Source organism: Gallinula chloropus, assembly GCF_964237585.1.
Source record: "Gallinula chloropus genome assembly, chromosome: 1".
Lineage (NCBI taxonomy): Eukaryota > Metazoa > Chordata > Aves > Gruiformes > Rallidae > Gallinula > Gallinula chloropus.
Genome location: NC_140085.1, coordinates 200,542,257 through 200,561,617, shown reverse-complemented (window position 1 = coordinate 200,561,617; position 19,361 = coordinate 200,542,257). Strand labels below are relative to the sequence as shown.

Sequence of the window (19,361 nt, the reverse complement as noted above, 5' to 3'; positions counted from 1 at the left end):
GCAAGACAATTATTTCTTTTCCTGTCAGTGAAAGAGCCTTGGGAGCATAAACTTAAACACGTGCTTTGCAAGGTGCTGGTTTCAGTGTCATGCTGGTAGGTCTTCCCTGCAAATGAAGAGACTTCATATTCTACAACCTGCATAGGTCACAGAATGACAGAACGTTAGGTGTTGGAAGGGACCTCGAAAGATCATCTAGTCCAAACCCCCTGCCAGAGCAGGATCACCTAGACTAAATCACACAGGAACACATCCAGGCGGGGTTTGAATGTCTCCAGAGAAGGAGACTCCACAGCCTCTCTGGGCAGCCTGCCCCAGGGCTCCATCACCCTCACAGTGAAAAAGTTTCTCCTTACATTCACATGGAACTTCCTCTGCTCCAGCTTGCACCCATTGCCCCTTGTCCTATCACTGGCCATCACTGAGAAGAGCCTGGCTCCATCCTCCTGACTCTCGCTCTTTATGTATTTATAAACATTAATAAGGTCACCCCTCAGTCTCCTCCAAGTTAAAGAGGCCCAGCTCCCTCAGCCTGTCCTCATAAGGAAGGTGTTTCACTCCCTTCATCGTGTTGGTGGCCCTGAGTTGGACTCTTTTGAGATAAATATCACTGTTGAGTGATAACTGAGTTCAGGTCGTTAAAGTAAGGCATGAATGACTATCCAGAAGGAAACCAAGTTGCTATTTTGTGGTGATGGTGTGGAGACGACACAAAGGCTGTGTCTCTGTGGTTATACAGTATGGTCAGAAAGAGTGTTCCCAAGCACAGAACACCTTCACTGCAAGGTCCAGGCATAGCTTCAGTCCAGACTGTTACCGTCCCTCTTCTGAGTCAATGTGTTTGAGTATCCTTAGCCATGCATGAAGATACTCCCCAACAAGATGTATGCAAATGACAGTATGAAACAATTATTTGCTGTCTGACACACAGACAAGATAGCTAAGATTTCACTTCACTAATGCTGAGCATTAGTACTCAGCACCTCAGAAAAGGTATCTGAAGAGACTTTCCTGGCCAGACAGGCACCAGTGAGAGGTGAAGGATCACCCTCTGCACCTCTCAGATGGGTTGTTGTTGCCCTCTTCCATCAGCAATGTCAGCACCAGCACACAGATGACCCAGCTGTTGGTCCTCACCCAATGACTGCCCACTGGGCTTGAGGGATTTTCCTTTTGGATTTTGTGCCATTTCATGATGTTATCCTTTGAAACCTTGAGCTACCAGCAATTTTACATTGCCTGCCTTTGTATAGATTTTCAGACAGCTTTCACATGCTTTGCAGTGTCTTTGGTGGTCTGAGCTGTGGCTGTGCAACTGAGTCACAGCAGAGCTCTGCTCGACTCTACCTTGTCGAGTAGAGAAGAGGAGGGCTGCAAGGCCCAAACCTGTTCACGGTTCAGAGGCTGGCACCAGCCAAGGATCACCACTTTGGACAAACAGCTCTGTTTTGAAGATAAATGAGTTTAATGGTATGGATGCCAGGTGCACTGTGGCATGGTGCATGATGGTCTTGGTGAGAACAGGCGTGGGCACGTTTAATGTACAATTGCAGATATGTCTGTGCTGCCTTCCTCAAATTTCCCTCTGGGAGCAGCCAAACATGTGAATTCCTCTGAAATCAGGGACATTTTGCAGTCTTACTTGGAGAATACAGACCTTGGGCACCAGTCGAGGCAGCAGATGCTGGTCGCTAACATGGACATCCAGCAGTTCCCTAGGAGCTTCTGGCCCATTGCAGCCTCTGGTAGCCAGCCGTGCCTGGGTTCCCTCTGCAGGTGTGCAGGCAGGTGACTCCCAGCCTGCAGAGGCTTCTGGAGTTACATCTGTGACCGTTTGGGCTGGTTTGATATTAGGCTTTTGGGTGCTTACAGCTTTCCAGGAAGCAGTGAAATGTGTCTTATATGAGGAAATGCCAGTGTGCTTTCTGTCGTGTTTAGCTTTTCCCATTGGTTCCAGCTGGAGAAAGCAGAAGTCTGAAGGAGCATGAATACATGCAGAAGGCTCCTCTGCATCGTGGCAGATGTCCTGGGAAGGTGCAAATTCTGCTCCCCTTCTAGCCCACTTTGCTTACTGCTCGTTGCTTTGAGTCCTTGGAGAAAGTCACGATCTGAATCCAAATTCCTCTTTGGGTGGTTCTGTGATCCAAGCTCCTGTGCCAGGGGAAGTCAGATGTTCCCCCTGATTCAAAGGGAATTTGAATGCTGACGCAACATTTTGTCTTTCTTTCGGGGCTTCTTGTGGATTTTCCTGGTCTTGGCTATCGCAGAGGAAAGATTTCATCCAAATTTGTTGAGAGGGCAGCTGAAGGAGCTTTGGAGGTGTTGGTTCTGGCCTGAGCAGTGTGTACTGAAGTCATTCTGCCCAGCGCTGTGAAGAGGGTGCTTTGCAGTGCCAGCGACTGCTTGTTCTTCTCGGTGAGCACTGGTGGGGTTGCGGGGTAGGACAAAAAGGAGTTCTTCCATGTGAGGGCTTGTCCATTTTTCTTGCCAAGAGTGTGCCAGCAGCATAGTTTTCATTCTGATCTGGGGGATGAGGAGTCTCTGAGTGTTGCTGATGGATCCTGAAGACCTCTGAGCATGTTTCACTCATCACTGAGGTTGAACTGCGTATGCACACTGCTTGATGCCCGCTTCTGCCAACCGCTTCTGCCAAAAATCGCTTTCCTTTAGGGTTTTGGGGTACCTGTGATTCCAAGGAATCAGCAGAGCTGCCAGGATCCTCCCAGAATGAGAATGTAGTCTAGAGAAGAGGAGGCTGAGGGGAGACCTTATCACCACCTACAATTACCTGAAAGGAAGGTGTAGATAGGTGGGAGATGATCTCTTCAGCCAGGTGACAGGAGATAGGACAAAGGGAAATGGCACAAAGTTGTGCCAGGGCAGGGTCAGATTAGATGTCAGGAAAAAGTTCTTCACTGAAAGAGTTGTCAGGGCCTGGAACAGGCTGCCCTGAAACACGGGGTTGAGTCACTGACCCTGGTTGTGTTTAAAAGATGGGTAGATGAAGTACTTAGGGATATGGTTTAGCACAGGACAGGAATGGTTGATGATATTAAAGGTCTTTTCCAACCTTGTGATTCTGCGATTCCTTCCCAGGGAGGGCCCCAGCACCAGGAGTGCTTCCCAGGCAGGGTATGTGACCAGTATGAGACAGAGGGGGGGATGTCCTCTCCCCAGGTTTCTAACCATGACCTGCTTTGACAGCATGACTCACCGCTCTGACTGGGAACCAGCTGCAATCTGCGTGGGTCAACCATAACTACCACAGCTCATCTGACTTGTGTTAGTCTTGTTTATTTCCTGTGGGAGCTGTGACAGTGGTAATTGGTGTCCCACCACCCTCCTTAAAATGAAGTACTGTGTGCTAGAACAGAAGCACGCATTCTTTAAAAGCTGGTGTTCCTCTGAAACAGACACAGTGCTTAACAGCCTGGCCACGTTCACTGTAGCAGATCTGTCTTCCCCACAGAGACACTTTGTGTCAGTGCTCACCCCTGCTGCAGCAAGGGTCTGGGTAGATCTCTCCTTCCAGGCAGTAGTAGCAACCACGCCGTCTGGGTCTGTTAACTCCCAGCATCAGCCAGACTAAGCCTGCAGGCTGTCAGTGTTACCTGGAGATTATCACGGGCCGGTTTGGGTCAGAAGGGGCCTCAAAGCCCATCTAGTTCCAACCCCCTGCCATGGGCAGGGACACCCTCCACTAGCCCAGGTTGCCCAAAGCCCCATTCATTGTGGCCCTGAACCCTGCCAGGGATCCAGGGACAGCCACAGCTCCTCTGGGCAGTTACCTGGGTAGTTGCTTGCCCATCATGACCTGCTGAGCTCCAGGGTAGGTGGTGTGTGTAGCTTCCCTGCTCTCCCAGCCCAGTCAAACTAGTACAGCCAGAGAGCTCAGCCTGAGAGGAAGATGGGAGCTGTGCATCATGCTCCAGATCACAGAGCCACGCAGACAGAGATGTATGGTTATGAGGTTTCTGGTGACTTTAGGGGATTCCACAGATGTGCCACAAACACTGAACAAGGCCCAAAGCAGACTGATATTTTGGGGGGGTGTTTTACTGCCTGCTCTCCTGTCTTACCCTCCTCCATCCTGCCTGGTAACTCCACTTTCCATCCATGTTTGAGCGAAGTGCAGAGAGAGGAGTGAGGACTGTCAGTCACCCGTTCTGTGCTGCTCCTGGCTCTCCTGTCAGCACCAGGAGGAGACCAGGAGGTGTGTTCAAGGTGCCCTCAGGCGGGTTGCCTGTGTTGCCACATCTGTAGCCTCCGCAGTTCCTTTGCCATAGGTGATCCTGTCTGCAGTCTCCTAGTTTTCCTGCTCTGCAGTGACCTGAGGAAAACATCGACCTCTCTGGGAAGAGACGTGAAACCCAAGTTACCAAGATAAAACAGTCCCAGGCTCCAGCCCTAAATGTCCTTCATTAACAAGAGTTTCAGGTCTGGGGATTTGTCTGTGCTGAGGTCTCAGAACAACTCATTTAACCCGCTGTTGTTTGCTCTTTAGGGAATTCCCAATGAAAGCTGGAGGTTGACCAAGATTAATGAGCGCTATGAGCTGTGTGATACATACCCTGCCATTCTGGCTGTGCCTGTAAACATTCCTGACGAGGAACTAAAGAGAGTAGCATCTTTCAGATCAAGAGGACGCATCCCAGTGAGTGTGACAGAAGAAACAACTTTGATGTGGGGTTGTTAAATACCTTTGGGCCATAAATAATACCGAGATCGGGCTTAGTGGATTTCAGGGACCAAATAAATGGTCAGTGGATAGTAAAAGTGACAGCAAAATGTTTGAGAAGTTAGAAAGCAACATTATCTGCTGGAACTGCTATTGTGAAAGAGATGTAGACTAAACCAAAATGAGGAGATAAGATAACGTGGCACAACCCAGACCAAATCCTGGTTCAGTTCCTAGGAAACGTGAAGCAACCCTATTTGGTTGTTTACAACTGTCTGGCCTCCCCTGACTGTCAGGGTAGAGGAGTACTTCCTGAAAATGCTTATTAAATGAAATTAAGCCAAAAGACATCGTTAATGATTATTTCGGCGCTACCTGAAAACGCCCTGGTTTGCTTCTCAGGTCTGTAGAGAATCACATCTGTTCCTAAAGTGCTTTTACATGGTGTGACATAGAGTAAGACACAGCCCAACAGCTGCGGAGGGAGAAAGTGTGTTTGTGACTCACACAACAGTGAGCAATCAGTCTGCATCATGTTTAAAAGTCAGACGTAAACCTATTTGGTCAGGTCTTGTTTGCTCAGACTTTGGGAATGGCACCAGAATGGATGAGTGAGGGCGGAAGAGTTCTTTCTTCATTCAATCAATCATGATTTAGTAGAATCCAGCCCACTGGAACCAGCTAATCTGTGGCAGGATCCCAGCACAAGCCATTATAGGTAAAACACTTCACTGGTTTAATGAATCCCACTTCTTCATTTCTTTCTCATTTGTTTCTGAAGGTGTTGTCATGGATTCATCCAGAAAGTCAAGCAACGATCACTCGCTGTAGCCAGCCAATGGTGGGAGTGAGTGGCAAACGAAGCAAGGAAGATGAAAAGTACCTTCAAGCCATCATGGATTCTAATGCTCAGTCCCATAAAATCTTCATCTTTGATGCGAGGCCTAGTGTGAATGCTGTTGCCAATAAGGTCAGGTGCTTTGTCCTCTGTCAGGAGCTGGGAACATGATTATTGTATCAGAAACAGTGTGGCCAGTAGGTCCAGGGAGGTGTTTGTGCCCCTGTACTCAGCATCAGTGAGACAGCACCTCGAGTACTGTGTCCAGTTCTGTGCTCCCCACCATAAGAAGGACATTGAGATCCTTGAATGAGTCCAGAGAAGGGCAACCAGGCTGGTGAAGGGGCTGGAGGGCAAATCATATGAGGAGCAGCTGAGGAAGCTGGGGATGTTTAGCCTGGAGAAGAGGAGGCTACAACTACCACCTACAACTACCTGAAGGGAGGTTGTAGAGAGGTGGATGATGGTCTCTTCAGCCAGATGACAGGAGATAGGACAAGGGGAAATGGCACAAAGCTGCACCAGGGCAGGGTCAGATTGGATATTAGGAGAAAGTTCTTCACTGAAAGAGTTGTCAGGGCCTGGAACAGGCTGCCCAGGGAGGGGGTTGAGTCAGCATCCCTGGATGTGTTTAACAGACGGGTAGATGAGGTACTCAGGGATATGGTTTAGCATAGGACAGGAACGGTTGGACTCGATGATCTTAAAGGTCTTTTCCAACCTCTGAATCTGTGATTCTGTGTTTCAGAGCACACTTCCCACCACCATTTCAAATGATTCTTTTTTTCTACTCTGGAGAGGTCCACACACAGTGATCTGATTCTCTGCCAGACTCCTACACCTGCACTGATGTCAGCAGGTGTCAATGTGACGAGTGGGTGAAAGGCCCACTTGGATTAACCCACAATTTGAAACAAGATTGATAGGGAAAAACAAATAATCAAAGTAGTACTGAGGTCAGACTCTAGCACCCCGGGCCTTGTGTATCACCATTGTTCACTTCACATGGCTGAAAGACAGTTTCCTCTAACAGCCCCAGAACTCCACCCCCCTTCTCCCCGATGGGAGCAGAGGTTACCCAGCACTTCCCAAATTCAGGCATCATGATATTTAATTTTAAAATAGTGGCTGGAGAAGTTTAATGTTTAGCAGTGTTGCAGTGTTCTTGTTGCTCTTCAGCCTCATACTGTCCCCCAAGCCCCATTTTAATGGTAGAACTGCTTTGTTGGGCTAAACCTGGGGTTTAATTTTTTTTATAATCCATCTTTCCCAGCGCTTTGGAAAGGCAATTAGTGTGGGGGATAGACTCCTCTCTAATAGCATGGTAAATTTGTAAATGACAGAATAGTGAAGCTAATGAGCTAGCAGCTTGAATGGGGATAAATGATAATTACAGAGAAAAAGGCAGTTTGTAATGTGATATTCTTTGGGAAAAATTACAGCGTTCGTTAGTGCTGCGGGAAGGAGACACGGAGCGTGTGCGTGTTACCAGCTGTAAGAAAAATCCACTGCCTGCTTTGGATGGCACAGTCGCTGTGGTGTTTTGTCAGCTGATATTTACTCATGACAGGCCAGGGAGATAAAACACAAAATATGGTTTTGCTTAATGGTTTTTACATGGATTTCGTTCTTCAGGCTAAAGGAGGGGGCTACGAGAGCGAGGATGCCTATCAGAATGCAGAATTAGTGTTCCTGGACATTCACAATATCCATGTTATGAGAGAATCACTGAGAAAACTGAAAGAAATCGTGTATCCCAATATCGAGGAGACTCACTGGCTGTCTAATCTGGAGTCAACTCACTGGCTGGAGCATATCAAGGTACATGTGTCTGCACCCAATGGCTGTGGCTGAGGAGCCACAGGTCCACACCAGCATTCACTGGGACACGTACCCAGAACTTAACTCTTTCAATTCGTGAGAAGTGTGAAGCCTTAGAGTTTGGTTTCAACTTAGAAACAACTCAAACCAGAGTTTCCTAGGATGGGAAGTTTTAAGGAGATGGGAAGTGGGAGAAGAGTGAAGGTTCCATTTTGGAAGTGAGTGTTTTCCTGGGTGTTGTGGTTTAACCCCAGTCGGTAACTGAGCACCGGGCAGCCACTCATTCTATGGTCCTGAGCAATAGGATGGGGAGGAGAATGGAAAAAACCACTCAGAAAACTCTCAGGTTGAGGTTAAGACAGCAAAGGAAGAGCATAATAATAATGAGATATATAAACAAGTGATGCATAAATTAATTGCTCGCCACATGCAAAACTCCCTCCGGTGCCCAGTCTCTTTCCAAGCAGCCATCCCACCTCCTGGTGAGTTTCCCCCCTATATCCAGAGCACAGCGTTCTGTGGTGGGGAATATCCCTTTGGCCAGCCTGGGTCAGCTGTCCTGGCTGTGCTCTCCCAGCTTCTGGTGCAGCTGGCAGGGTCTGAGAAGCTGAAAAGTCCTTGGCTTAGTGTAGACACTACAACCGCCTAGCAACAACTAAAACATCGGTGTGTTAACATCATTCTCATACTAAACCCAAAGCACAGCACTGTACCAGCTATTGGCAAGAAAATTAACTCTATCTCAGCTGAAACCAGGACACTGGGTCACGTATAACTATGAAAGCCCTGGTTAGAGCACAAGAGTCCCAGATTGTCCAACATATTGACTTGGGGATCCTCAACATCCTGGCATTTCTGTCTGGTCCAGACCAGCAGATGCTGGGAGTTTGTGTCCCGTCAACCATGAAGGAATCCAAGTAGAATGGGAATGACTGGGGCAAAATCCTTCAGCTTCTTCAGGTTTTGGTTTTCAAATTACGCTCCTGCTTTCCTGAAAACTCCCAGCTTGTGTTGTCTGTCTGCTAATTCAGAGAGGCAGCCGTTTTCTGTTCACCTTCAAGACAGAATGCTCCTGCGTTTAGATCCTGGTCTGTCCAAGGACTGAGCTTGATGCAGGGGCTCTTGTAGAGTTGTGCCTGAGCTACAGTTCTGATGTGTTGTCATCTTGCTGGAACAAAAAATGTGTTCTCCAATTTGCTGCCCTAGTTACAAAGTAGTTGGATCTGATTTCCCATTCTCCTCGAGGCAGACAGAGCCCTTGGTCTGTCCTGTGGTGTCACAGACCATTTTTCATTCATAGCTCCTCTTCCAAAGTGATTTTGTAACCCTTTTTTTTCCCTGTCCCAGCTCATTCTTGCTGGAGCCCTTCGGATCGCCGACAAGGTGGAATCGGGGAAGACGTCTGTGGTTGTACACTGCAGTGATGGCTGGGACCGGACAGCCCAGCTCACCTCTCTCTCTCTGCTCATGTTGGATGGCTACTACCGAACTATCAGGGGCTTTGAAGTGCTGGTGGAGAAGGAGTGGCTCAGCTTCGGCCACCGATTTCAGCTGGTGAGTCACTAGCCCTCGGAAGGCACTGAACACACAGTTATTGTCCACCTTGGAGGATCTCACAGGAGCTCAGCCTTTCCTGTGAGAGCTCTCCCAGCTGAACTCACAGAAGAAAGGTGAATGCTGCTGCTGTTTTTTTCTGCCTGTAATTCCAGTCATCTCTTAACCTCCCTGGAGACAGTACTGGTCAGATGGGAGGAACAGGTTGCTCTAAATCTCTGGGGTGCCTGACTGATACGTTGTGTTCCCATGCGTAGGCTTAAGCTAACAATGGGGTTTGGGTTCAGGACAGGGATTTCTGCTGGGAGGTGGCACAGGCCACTGGGGTGGTTCTTGTCTGTCTTTCCAGTTCAGTCCATTTTCTGAGAGCGCCGGGCAGTTTGGTTATGGCCTTGACCTCACACTGTATTTTTGGGGAGGCTTTTAACGGCTGAGGGAAATCACCAGTTTGAGACCAAACCAAGTGTAGCTCGTGGCTGCATCCCTTGAGCTGGCAGAGAGGCAGCTCTGTAGCCTCATGTCACAGCAGTGTGTTACAGTGTGTGGTGCTGGGCATTGTGTGCACCTTGGGGACTGTTCTGTCAGCCTTTGTCCTGTTGTGTTTTGCTGGTTTGTAGCCTCTTGTGGTTGTTTAATTTTGGCAAGGGCAGGAACAAGGCCTGCTTACAGCACATGTGGTGGTGGGTTCTATAGTCAGATGCTCTGAGGAAGGTAGAGAAACTGAGGTACTCAGCAACTGAGGTTCTGCTGCGGCATAACTATTACCTTGTGCTTGAACCATGAGGATTTTAGCTTCCTTGTCTGTGCAAAGAAGATAATTATATTGGTTTATTGATTGAGCTGGTAACATGGGCTTGCAGCCCAGAAGGCCAACCATGTCCTGGGCTGGATCAAAAGAAGCATGACCAGCAGGTCAAGGGAGGGGATTCTGCCCCTCTGCTCTGGTCTGGTGAGACCCCACCTGCAGTGCTGCATCCAGCTCTGGGGTCCTCAGTACAGGAAAGACATGGAGCTGTTGGAGTGAGTCCAGAGGAGGCCACAAAGATGATCGGGGGCTGGAGCACCTCTGCTATGAAGACAGGCTGAGTTGGGCTTGTTCAGCCTGGAGAAGAGAAGGCTCCAAGGAGGCTTTATTGCAGCCTTCCAGTACCTGAAAGGGCCTACAGGAAAGCTGGAGAGAGACTGTTTATCAGGGAGTGCATTGACAGGACAAGAAAGGGTGATGGGTTTAAGCTGAAGGAGAGGAGATTTAGATTAGACATTAAGAAGAAATTCTTCCCTGTGAGGGTAGTGAAGCCCTGGCACAGGGTACCCAGAGAAGCTGTGGCTGCCCCTGGTTCCCTGGCAGGGTTCAAGGCCAGGTTGGATGGGGCTTTGAGCAACCTGTGCTAGTGGAGGGTGTCCCTGCCCATGGCAGGGGGTTGGACTAGATGGGCTTTGGGGTCCCTTCCCACCCAAATCACTCTGTGGTTCTGTGATTTCCTGTGGTGAGGGGACCAGAACTACAGCACCAGTAAGGATCACTGGTACTTGTACATTCCTGTTCTGTCTTTGTACGGTGCTTCTGTGTAACCAGCAACGTACTGTACCAGCTCTAAGGAACCAGCCCCCCCACCTTATCCGAGGCCACACAGCATGGTCAGGGCTTGAGGCCTAGTGCAGGGGATGCTTTCATCACTGCCTCCCTTGAGGTGGCAGGAGATGGGCTGGGTCAGTGTTTGTACAGCAGTTGGAAGCTGCGAGGTGTTGTGTGACGGTTATCGCCGCATGCCGTGCCTGTAGGTAGTGTTTAGATCTCGCACGCTGTACTACTGCAGTAGCCAGGACAACAGCTGTGACTGAAGCAGAAAGCATTCTCTCTCTATTTTTTTTTCCCTTCTGAACTTTAGCTATGAACCGAAATCAGTGCCAGCAGAGCATCTGGAGCCTTTACTCAAACAACTCATGTTTTAATTTAGCATGAAAACAGCCCCATAAAGAAATTTCACTTCAAAGACAAAGGGAGCAGATATAATTTTCTCCTTTACCCACTGATGTGGACAAAGCGAAGTCAGGACTCATTTGAGCTTTCTTACAGCTCTTGGTAAAGGCTGGGCTGACTGAGGGGAGGCCCTGGCAGTTTCCCTGTGGAGCCCCACATGACTCATGCTCTTTGTCCTGCTCCCTTTCAGAGAGTTGGCCATGGAGACAAGAATCACGCGGATGCAGATCGCTCTCCTGTCTTCCTCCAGTTCATCGACTGTGTCTGGCAGATGACGAGACAGGTAAATCGCTGGGTGTGTGACACGCGTGTCCACAAAGCCACTGTACCCAGACATGCCACAGTATCCAGCCACAGGAGTAATTTCCAAGCTGACCTGCACAGCTTTTCCTTCCTGGGCTTCTACTCTTGTTTTGACTCAGGCAACAAGTTTCTTAGGGGTCTGTTTAGCCAAACACCTGGATGCACAGGTGCACAGGACGGCCACGATGCAGCAGATCAGCTGTTAGTGGGTGCTGCTCACCTACACATGGCTAGAATAAACATGAGCTTGTGAGAAGCAGTTTACCTCACCCTGGAAGAGAAAACGGCTGCCTCACATTTGTCAGGGACAGGGACAGACACCCCAGCCACCCTCAGCAGCCCACTGTGCCTTCAGAAGCGTAATGAGTCTGTAGCCTGGAGGGTGCAGGCAGATCCCTGGTACCTCTGCCCAAGCTGATCCTGTAACCACACCTGCAGCAAGACATTCACATGCTCCATTTTAACTTCTGAAGGCAGACATACTGCTCCTGAGTCATAGGTCCAGTTCCTCACTTCAGACCAGGCATGGCAGGAGACATGCCATGTGGTTGGGAGGTTTTCCCCATGGAAGGGTTTTTGCTCCTGCTGTGGCACACAACGTGTCATATGGCACTTGTCAGCCATGGTCAGACAGTTCACTGAAAAAATTCGGGCTTGTCCTGGGTGAAGAGGTGAAGTGGAAAAGATGCTGCTGGGCATCCGTATCCATATCCAGGCTGAGAAAGATCTTTACCACCATCCAAAGTCGCTTTCACTGCGCTCTCCTTGGGTTGCTCCTACAGGTGGGCATCCGACCTGAGCCGGTGCACTCAGGGTGTTACCGCTGGGGCAGCCTGGGAAGAGAAGAGGGGTTTGTGAGGCTCTCCCTCCCCACAGTGTGCCTCTGCTGTTCAGCACACGTGTCCCTCCTGACCCTCTGTGGAGTTCCAGCTCTCCGTGCCCTGGGTCTGATTGTTCCTACATGAACACCAACAGCACACACAGCCCCTGCCCATGTACCCGCTCCTCACGCTGGCCAGCGTGGCCAGATGGCTCCCTGCTGTTCCCTGGGGAAGCGCTGTGTTACACACCCAGGTTATTTCCATTGGGCCCCAGGAAATTTCCATTGCTTTCTGACCACTATTTCACATAAGCTTCAGCCTTTTGTTCCCAGCCTGGTTGCACGGTCTGCGGGAGGGGCGAGCAGGGCGAGCATCCATCTGAAGCAGCGCTGAGTGTGTGTAAAATCAGCGGTCAGAGCCTTCAGACCTCTGGCTTTTGTTGAAAATTCCTTGCTGCACATGTAAAGCAGCTTTCCAGGAGAGAAACTCTGCTCCTGGAAGGAGAAAATATGATCCTGAATATTCTGCCAGGCAAAGAACAGAGACAAATCCTGGTTTAGAAATAAAGAAGAGAGGCCAACTCCTTAGCAAGACCGCAGATTGAGAGAAAGTTTATTTGTGATTCCTGTTCTAAAATCCCAATCTCATTTTCTGGTTCTGTCTGAAGTTCCCTACAGCGTTTGAGTTCAACGAGTATTTCCTGATAACCATCCTGGATCACCTGTACAGCTGCTTGTTCGGGACGTTCCTGTGCAGCAGTGAGCAGCAGAGAGTGAAGGAGGTAAGTTCTCCCCGAGGCAAAGGCATGGTGCTGTGATGCTTTAGCTGGCCAGACAGGGCTAGAGACATTGTAGGCAGTGGTAGATCATATAATAGAATCATAGAATGGTTTTAGTTGGGAAAGATCTTCAAGATCATTGTGTCCAACCATCTGTCCAGCCCTGTGAGGTCCAACATTAGACCATATCACCAAGTACAACATCTACTCTTCTTTTAAACACCTCCAGCAATGGTGACTCAGCCACCTCCCTGGGCAGTCTGTTCCAATATCTGACAACCCTTTCAGTAAGGAAATTTTTCTTAATATTCAACCTAAACTTCCCCTGACCCAAATTCAGACCATCTCCTTGTCCTGTCACTAGCTGTGAGGGAGAAGAGACCAACCCCCACCTCACTACAACCAACTTTTAGGTAGCTGTAGAGAGTGATGAGGTCACCCCTCAGTCTTCTCCAGACTAAACAATCCCAGCTCCCTCTGCTACTCCTCATAAGATTTATCTTCTAAACCCTTCACCAGCTCTGTCTCCCTTCTCTGGAAATGCTTAAGCACCTCGATGTCCTTCTTATAGTGAGAGGCCCAAAACTGCCCCCAGGACTCCAGGCGCAGTCTCACCGATGCCGAGTACAGGGGAAGGGTACTGCCCTGGTCCTGGTGGCCACTCTGCCCCTGATACAGGCCAGGATGCTATTGGCCTTCTTGGCCACCTGGGCACACTGCTGGCTCATATTCATCTGGCTGTTGATCAACACCCCTAGGTCTCTCTCCTCCAGACAGCTCTCAAGCCACTCTTCCCCAAGCCTGTGGCTTTGCATGGGTGGTTGCGACCCAAGCGCAGGACCTGGCACTTGGCCTTGTTGAACCTCTTGCAATTGGCCTTGGCCCATCGATCCATCCTGTCCAGGTCCCTCTGTAGAGCTGCCAGATCAACACTCCTGCCAAGCTTGGTGTCATCTGCAAATTTGCTGAGGATGCACTCGGTTCCCTCATCCAGGTCGTTGGTAAAGACTTTAAACAAACAGAACTGGCCCCAGGGGAACCCCACTGATGACCAGCTCCCAGCTGGATTTAACTCCATTTACCACAGTGGATGGGGGTCAGGCCTGGGTAATGCCAGGCCCCTCCGTAACAGCTTAAACAGCTGTCTGGTGGAGACTTTACCTTCAGAGTTGTACCATTTCCTTCTGGACAGTCCCACTGCTTCCAGCATGGCTTCTGGCTACTCACTGGTGGCTGAATAGCTCCCTGTGTCTCCGAAACAGCTGGAAATGCCATTTTCCTTTAAAATCCAGTTCAAAGTAACCCTTTCTTTGGGAACAGGTACCTTTTTGTCCTCCCTTCTCCTGGCAGTTGCCCTGCTAGCAAAGTCAACCTACCAAGCCCATATCGTCATTCCATGCACATAGGTTACAGCAAGTCGCCAGGCTCGGTGTGTTCTTGCTGCATTCACATTATCCCAGGAGAGGACGGAGCTGCTGGCATTAGGAAGGATGTGCCTTGATGTCCCACACCAGCCAGTTCTGTCCCGTGGTCTGGTTGGGGTGTGTTTGCCAAGGGAGACGTGTATAGAATCACAGAAGCACAAGGTTGGAAAAGACCTTTAAGACCATCAAGTCCAACCATTCCTGTCCTATGCTAAACCATATCCCTAAGTACCTCATCTACCCGTCTTTTAAACACAGCCAGGGATGGTGACTCAACCCCGTCCCTGGGCAGCCTGTTCCAGGCCCTGACAGCTCTCAGTGAAGAACTTTCTCCTAACGTCCAATCTGAACCTGCCCTGGCGCAGCTTTGTGCCATTTCCCCTTGTCCTATCTCCTGTCACTTGGCTGAAGAGACCATCGCCCACCTCTCTACAACCTCCTGTCAGGTAACTGTGGGTGGTGATAAGGTGATGTAGGTGATAGGGGCGTACATTCCACCCCATTCCAGCACCCCCTGTTCAGAGCCCCCTGGTGTCAGGGGGAGAAGCCATGACACTCGTTCTGTCTCACCCACCCACGGGCGAAGCGTTTTGTCACCGGATGGGTGCAGCCAAATTTCAGAGGTGTGCTGAGGACAGCACTGCGTGGCCCCAGTGTGGTTCTGTTTGGCAGCACAGCAGTTCAGAAATAACAAATAAAAAATAGCTCCTGCACTAGGGAAGGGATAACTCTGTCCCCGTGTCTCTGGGGTCCCCAGTGATGGAGCAATTGCCATTTCCAGAGAAGAAAGACAGCACGTGGGTGTGGGGAGGGCTTTCTTTAAGCCCTAGTGAGGTGCTTAATGTAGAAACCACTTCCACACTGGTTTCACTGTAGTGATTCACATCCCTAATTATTCCCCTAGACCAGGGCTGAAGTCAGATGTTCTCCTGCTTTGGGTTTTGTTATTGATTTGGGCGGGGGTTTTTGCTACAGGAGCCCTCTGAAGAGAAGTTGAACTAAAGCAGTGAGTATCCACAAGCCCACATCCCCATGCCATGCCCCTGGTCTGTGTTGGCAGTTGGGTGGGCAAGAGGGGACACTAACACTCCAGGGTATGTGTGTGCCCATGGGCTTTGAGTACAGGAACCACAGCCCAAGGACGGTGGGGTTCTCTGAGCCACAGAAGGCAGCCAGCTCCGTGCTAATGATAGACAGATGCCACTGTAAATACTCTGTAGATACACGCAGGGATCCGTATGGGAACTGAAGCCTCCTCTACCCCCTTCCCTTACAGGGTCTTCCAAAAAAGACTGTGTCGCTTTGGTCTTACATCAACAGCCAGCTGGAGGACTTTACTAACCCCCTGTACGTGAGCTACTCCAACCACGTCCTGTATCCTGTGGCCAGCATGCGCCACCTCGAGCTGTGGGTCGGCTACTACATCCGCTGGAACCCCAGGATGAAACCACAGGTATGTCTCCTCCAAGGAGTCCTGCCTTTACGTCCCTCACTGCTAGTACTAATGCTGTCACAGTTTGGAGCTCAGGACCTTTGAGGGAACCTATTTAAGGTGCTGCTGCTTAAATCAAACCCCAAAAGCCCGGATTCAGATGCAGGCAGTGGCAGAGCAGCATCTAGGCTGGCTGGTGCAGGAGCTCGGCTGGAGGTCACCACCTCCGAAATCTGCAGGGACTGGAGGTACTCAGCAGTTTGGAAAGTTTCTCATTTGGAATATGGGGACAGTCATCTGAAGTCTCTCTCCTTTGCAGGGGAGCCTAAACCCCTGAGACTTCTTTGGCTGTGGGATTCTAGTTGGGAGTTTTGGGGCTGGATTTAGATTAGTGGTGTTAGGAACCTGCTGCTGCCTGAGGTGCAGGGGTCTGACCGCAGCCCTGCTTCACTCTCAGACCCTGGCAGCAGGGACCCAGGCTGGCACGGGCACCCCAAGCAGTCTGAACGTGGCCCTTGATGCCAAAGTCACTTTGTAATAGGAAGGGGCAGAAAGTCCTGGATTGCCTCAGTGTCCAATCACAGTTAAGTTTTCCCAACGCAGGGCATTAGATCCAGAAACCTGACAAAGGCTCTTCAGTAGCTTGACAGAACAACGTGAAAAGATTTAGAGAAGTTGGTGTTTCTAACCTCCCCCCACCCCCTGCCAAAGCCCTGAAATTACCGCCAGGCTGAGATGCCAAGGCCAGCAGCCCCAAGGAACATCAGCATAGAGTTGAGTAACATCATCTTTCTAGAACCTCTCTCTTACGATATGAGGCTGGGGGACTTGGGACTCCTTGGCTTAGAGAAAACTGAGGGCCCTGAGATCTTACCAGTGCTTCTTGGGGGGTGGGGGTCAGGAGGATGGGGCCAGTCTTTTTTTAGTGGTGCCCAGCGACACGGCAAGAGGCAATGGGCACAAACTCACATCTAGGAAGTTCCACCCAAGCATGATGCGGAATTTCTTTGCTGTGAATGTGACAAGAGCCCTGGGACAGGCTGCCCAGAGAGGTTGTGGAGTCTCCTTCTCTGGAGACATTCAGAATCCACCTGGATGCTGTCCTGTTCAGCCTGCTGTAGGTGATGCTTCTCTGCTGGGGGGCTGGACTCTGATCTCCAGAGGTCCCTTCCAGCCCTGACTATGCTGTGAATCTGTGATCTTTCAAAACAGACACTAGTTTTGCTTAGCCACCTCTGCACTATGCATGTTGGAGTGCTAGAGCAACTTCTCCTGGTCCCTGTGCTGCAGACAATGAGGTAGCCCACCCACCAGTCCTCCTTCCCTCACAGCTGTGTGTAAGGCCAGGGGCAGCAGTGGTAGTGCAGCCTTCCTTGCTTACCTCCCAGGACTCACCTACGCGTTTCCTTGCAGGAACCTGTCCACAATCGCTACAAGGAGCTTCTGGCCAAGCGGGCTGAGCTGCAGAAGAAAGTGGAGGAGCTGCAGAGAGAAATCACCAACCGTTCCACCTCATCCTCGGAGAGAGCTGGCTCTCCCGCACAGTGCGTCGCTCCCGTACAGACAGTTGTATAATACAGACTTCTTTTGCCAAGTACCTGCCCAAGACCACGGGAAACCCTCCGGATTTCCAGCGTGGGGTCTGGGAGATGCCGATCTATTTATTTATTTCTCTCCAGGGTAATTTATTAGTACTGTAGCACTAGAGGAAGCTTAAGCAAAAACAACAAAGAAGGGCCCCTATGCAATTAACCTTCTCAGTGGCTAATTATAATGCAAGCTAATTGCACTTGCCACCCAAAAGAACCCGCGAGCTTGCCCTTTGTTCCCTGACGTGCTGGAAAGCACTTGGCTTTAGAGAGGCTGCACACCAGGACGATGTCCTGTGGAGGAAACACATCCACGCACACATCTGACACGTCTCCCCTCTGCTACATGGGAATAGCAGAGCCCAGGACAGAGCCTTAAGTCATGGAACCCTCTGGCCTGCCGGCTGCGCAGCGGCATTTATGAGAGTGTTTGCCAACGTACTGGGAGATGCACAGCAACAGAATTGCCATTCCTCTCACTCCTCCCCTCGCTTGGATCTAGGACACTGAAGCCACATGAACGATGCCTTAGGTAAGGAAAGGGCAGCTCCTACCAGTGAGACACGGCGGTAGAGGAGCAGCCTACACCTGACTGCGCAGGACGAAGCTTACTCCATCTCTGCAACTTCTGTCTCTTGCGTAGGGTTTACATTGGCCGTGCCAGGATGCAACATAAACACCTTTAGTTCCAAGGGGGGAAGCAGAGCGTGGCTCCCCCAGGCTGCCCGCAGCCCCTCTGCCCCCCAGTGCCTCATACTCACCCGGGGAGAGGGCACGTCTGACTGGCTGCCAGCCCCCACTTTGTGTTGCTTGGGTAGGAATTAGCCATCAGTACTTCTGTGCAGGAGCTTCGCAGCGTACTTAACGGATTTCAGGTTTCCGTTAACTAATGGAAGCAACTGTCTATCAACCAAAGAAGCCTTTCTGCCTGCCTTGCAACTGCTACTGAAGGTTCTTCTGGTAGACTCAACAGCTCAGCCAGTTTCCAAGCCCTCAGCTTAGGTCCTTCCTCAGCACACTTCGCCCGTTGACATCACTTGACTGACCTTAAGCCAGATTCAATTTTAATACAAGATTTTACTGCAGAAGTGGAGATAAAAACACATTTGGTGAAACGGTGACTGCCCTGCAGCTCATCCCAACAGATGAGTTGGGGTTGTAGAAGATGATAGGGCTTACAGCAAAGGAAGTTACGTGTGTGTGAGATCTTTACTCCAGACTGCTTCTCCTCCATGCCCTGCTTGATCTGGGCTCCTGTGTTGCTGTCAGGACAGGCTCCCAGAGTGTGCTTGCCTGTTCAACGCACCCATCACCCAGCTGTCTCACACATAGAGAGTATTCCCAAGAGTACAAGAGCAGACTCATTTACACATAAGAAACTACCCTTCGAAAGCCACATTCCTTCTGGGGCAGTAATACTGCTTCCCACCCCACCCCCCCCCCAGTTTCCATTTCTGCTCCCCATAACCAGTGTCTCAGTACTGCCACAGAAATCCAGAGCCACCTTCCAACAGGGCGCATCACCGGCTGTACAGCATCATGGCGTTTGTTACAGGGGGCCTGAGACCTCATGGGTCAACAAGTGCACAGGACCCCCCCAAAACACCTTCTAAAGGACTGGGATTTGCTTTGAGGTTTAAGAGCAGATCTGCTCTTGCGTACAATCGCTATACAAGATGGTTCATAGTATTATTCTCTATTAGCAAACTGACTACGTGTGTATATTTTGTTTCTTGATGAAAGCTGTTGGTTTCCTTAACACTAATAAAAATGGATAAATGGGAAAGGTTCCTGTGTTCTTACTTTCAACTGCACGGCTCCCTGAAGGACACGTAGGACACACAAACATTAATAAAACAGCAGGGGAAGTATGGAACCCAAACCTCTCCTGCTCTTCTGCAGATGGTTTTGCAAGACACTCATGTTCAGGTGCTGAAATTGAGGACAGGGAAACAAAAGTTGATCTTTGGACAAGTTTCTCTTGCCCTCCACAGACCAGTGTGAGCACAGACACAGTGTGAAGCTGCTCAGCCTTACAGAAATAATTCCACAATTAGAAAGAGCCCAAACAACTCTGGCACTTTACAGCGCGTCAGCACAGCAACATCCACGTAAAAGCAGGAGGCACATTTTTCTGTGTAA

At 50.0% G+C, this 19,361-nt stretch overlaps 1 protein-coding gene across 2 annotated transcripts in view; it reads left to right on the top strand.

Annotated features, from left to right (window-relative positions):
• The window catches only part of MTMR2 (myotubularin related protein 2), a gene marked incomplete at both ends in the record, with an annotated part of 66,302 nt that extends 49,097 nt beyond the window's left edge, over positions 1 to 17,205 (top strand). For both annotated transcript variants that reach the window (XM_084279090.1, XM_084279089.1), the window contains 8 exons: positions 4,505 to 4,654; positions 5,460 to 5,648; positions 7,152 to 7,337; positions 8,685 to 8,891; positions 11,063 to 11,155; positions 12,664 to 12,777; positions 15,475 to 15,651; positions 17,044 to 17,205. In XM_084279090.1, the coding sequence (XP_084135216.1) occupies positions 4,505 to 4,654; positions 5,460 to 5,648; positions 7,152 to 7,337; positions 8,685 to 8,891; positions 11,063 to 11,155; positions 12,664 to 12,777; positions 15,475 to 15,651; positions 17,044 to 17,205 (1,278 nt within the window). The remainder of the gene's footprint in view (positions 1 to 4,504; positions 4,655 to 5,459; positions 5,649 to 7,151; positions 7,338 to 8,684; positions 8,892 to 11,062; positions 11,156 to 12,663; positions 12,778 to 15,474; positions 15,652 to 17,043) is intronic.
• Positions 17,206 to 19,361: the final 2,156 nt, after the last annotated feature.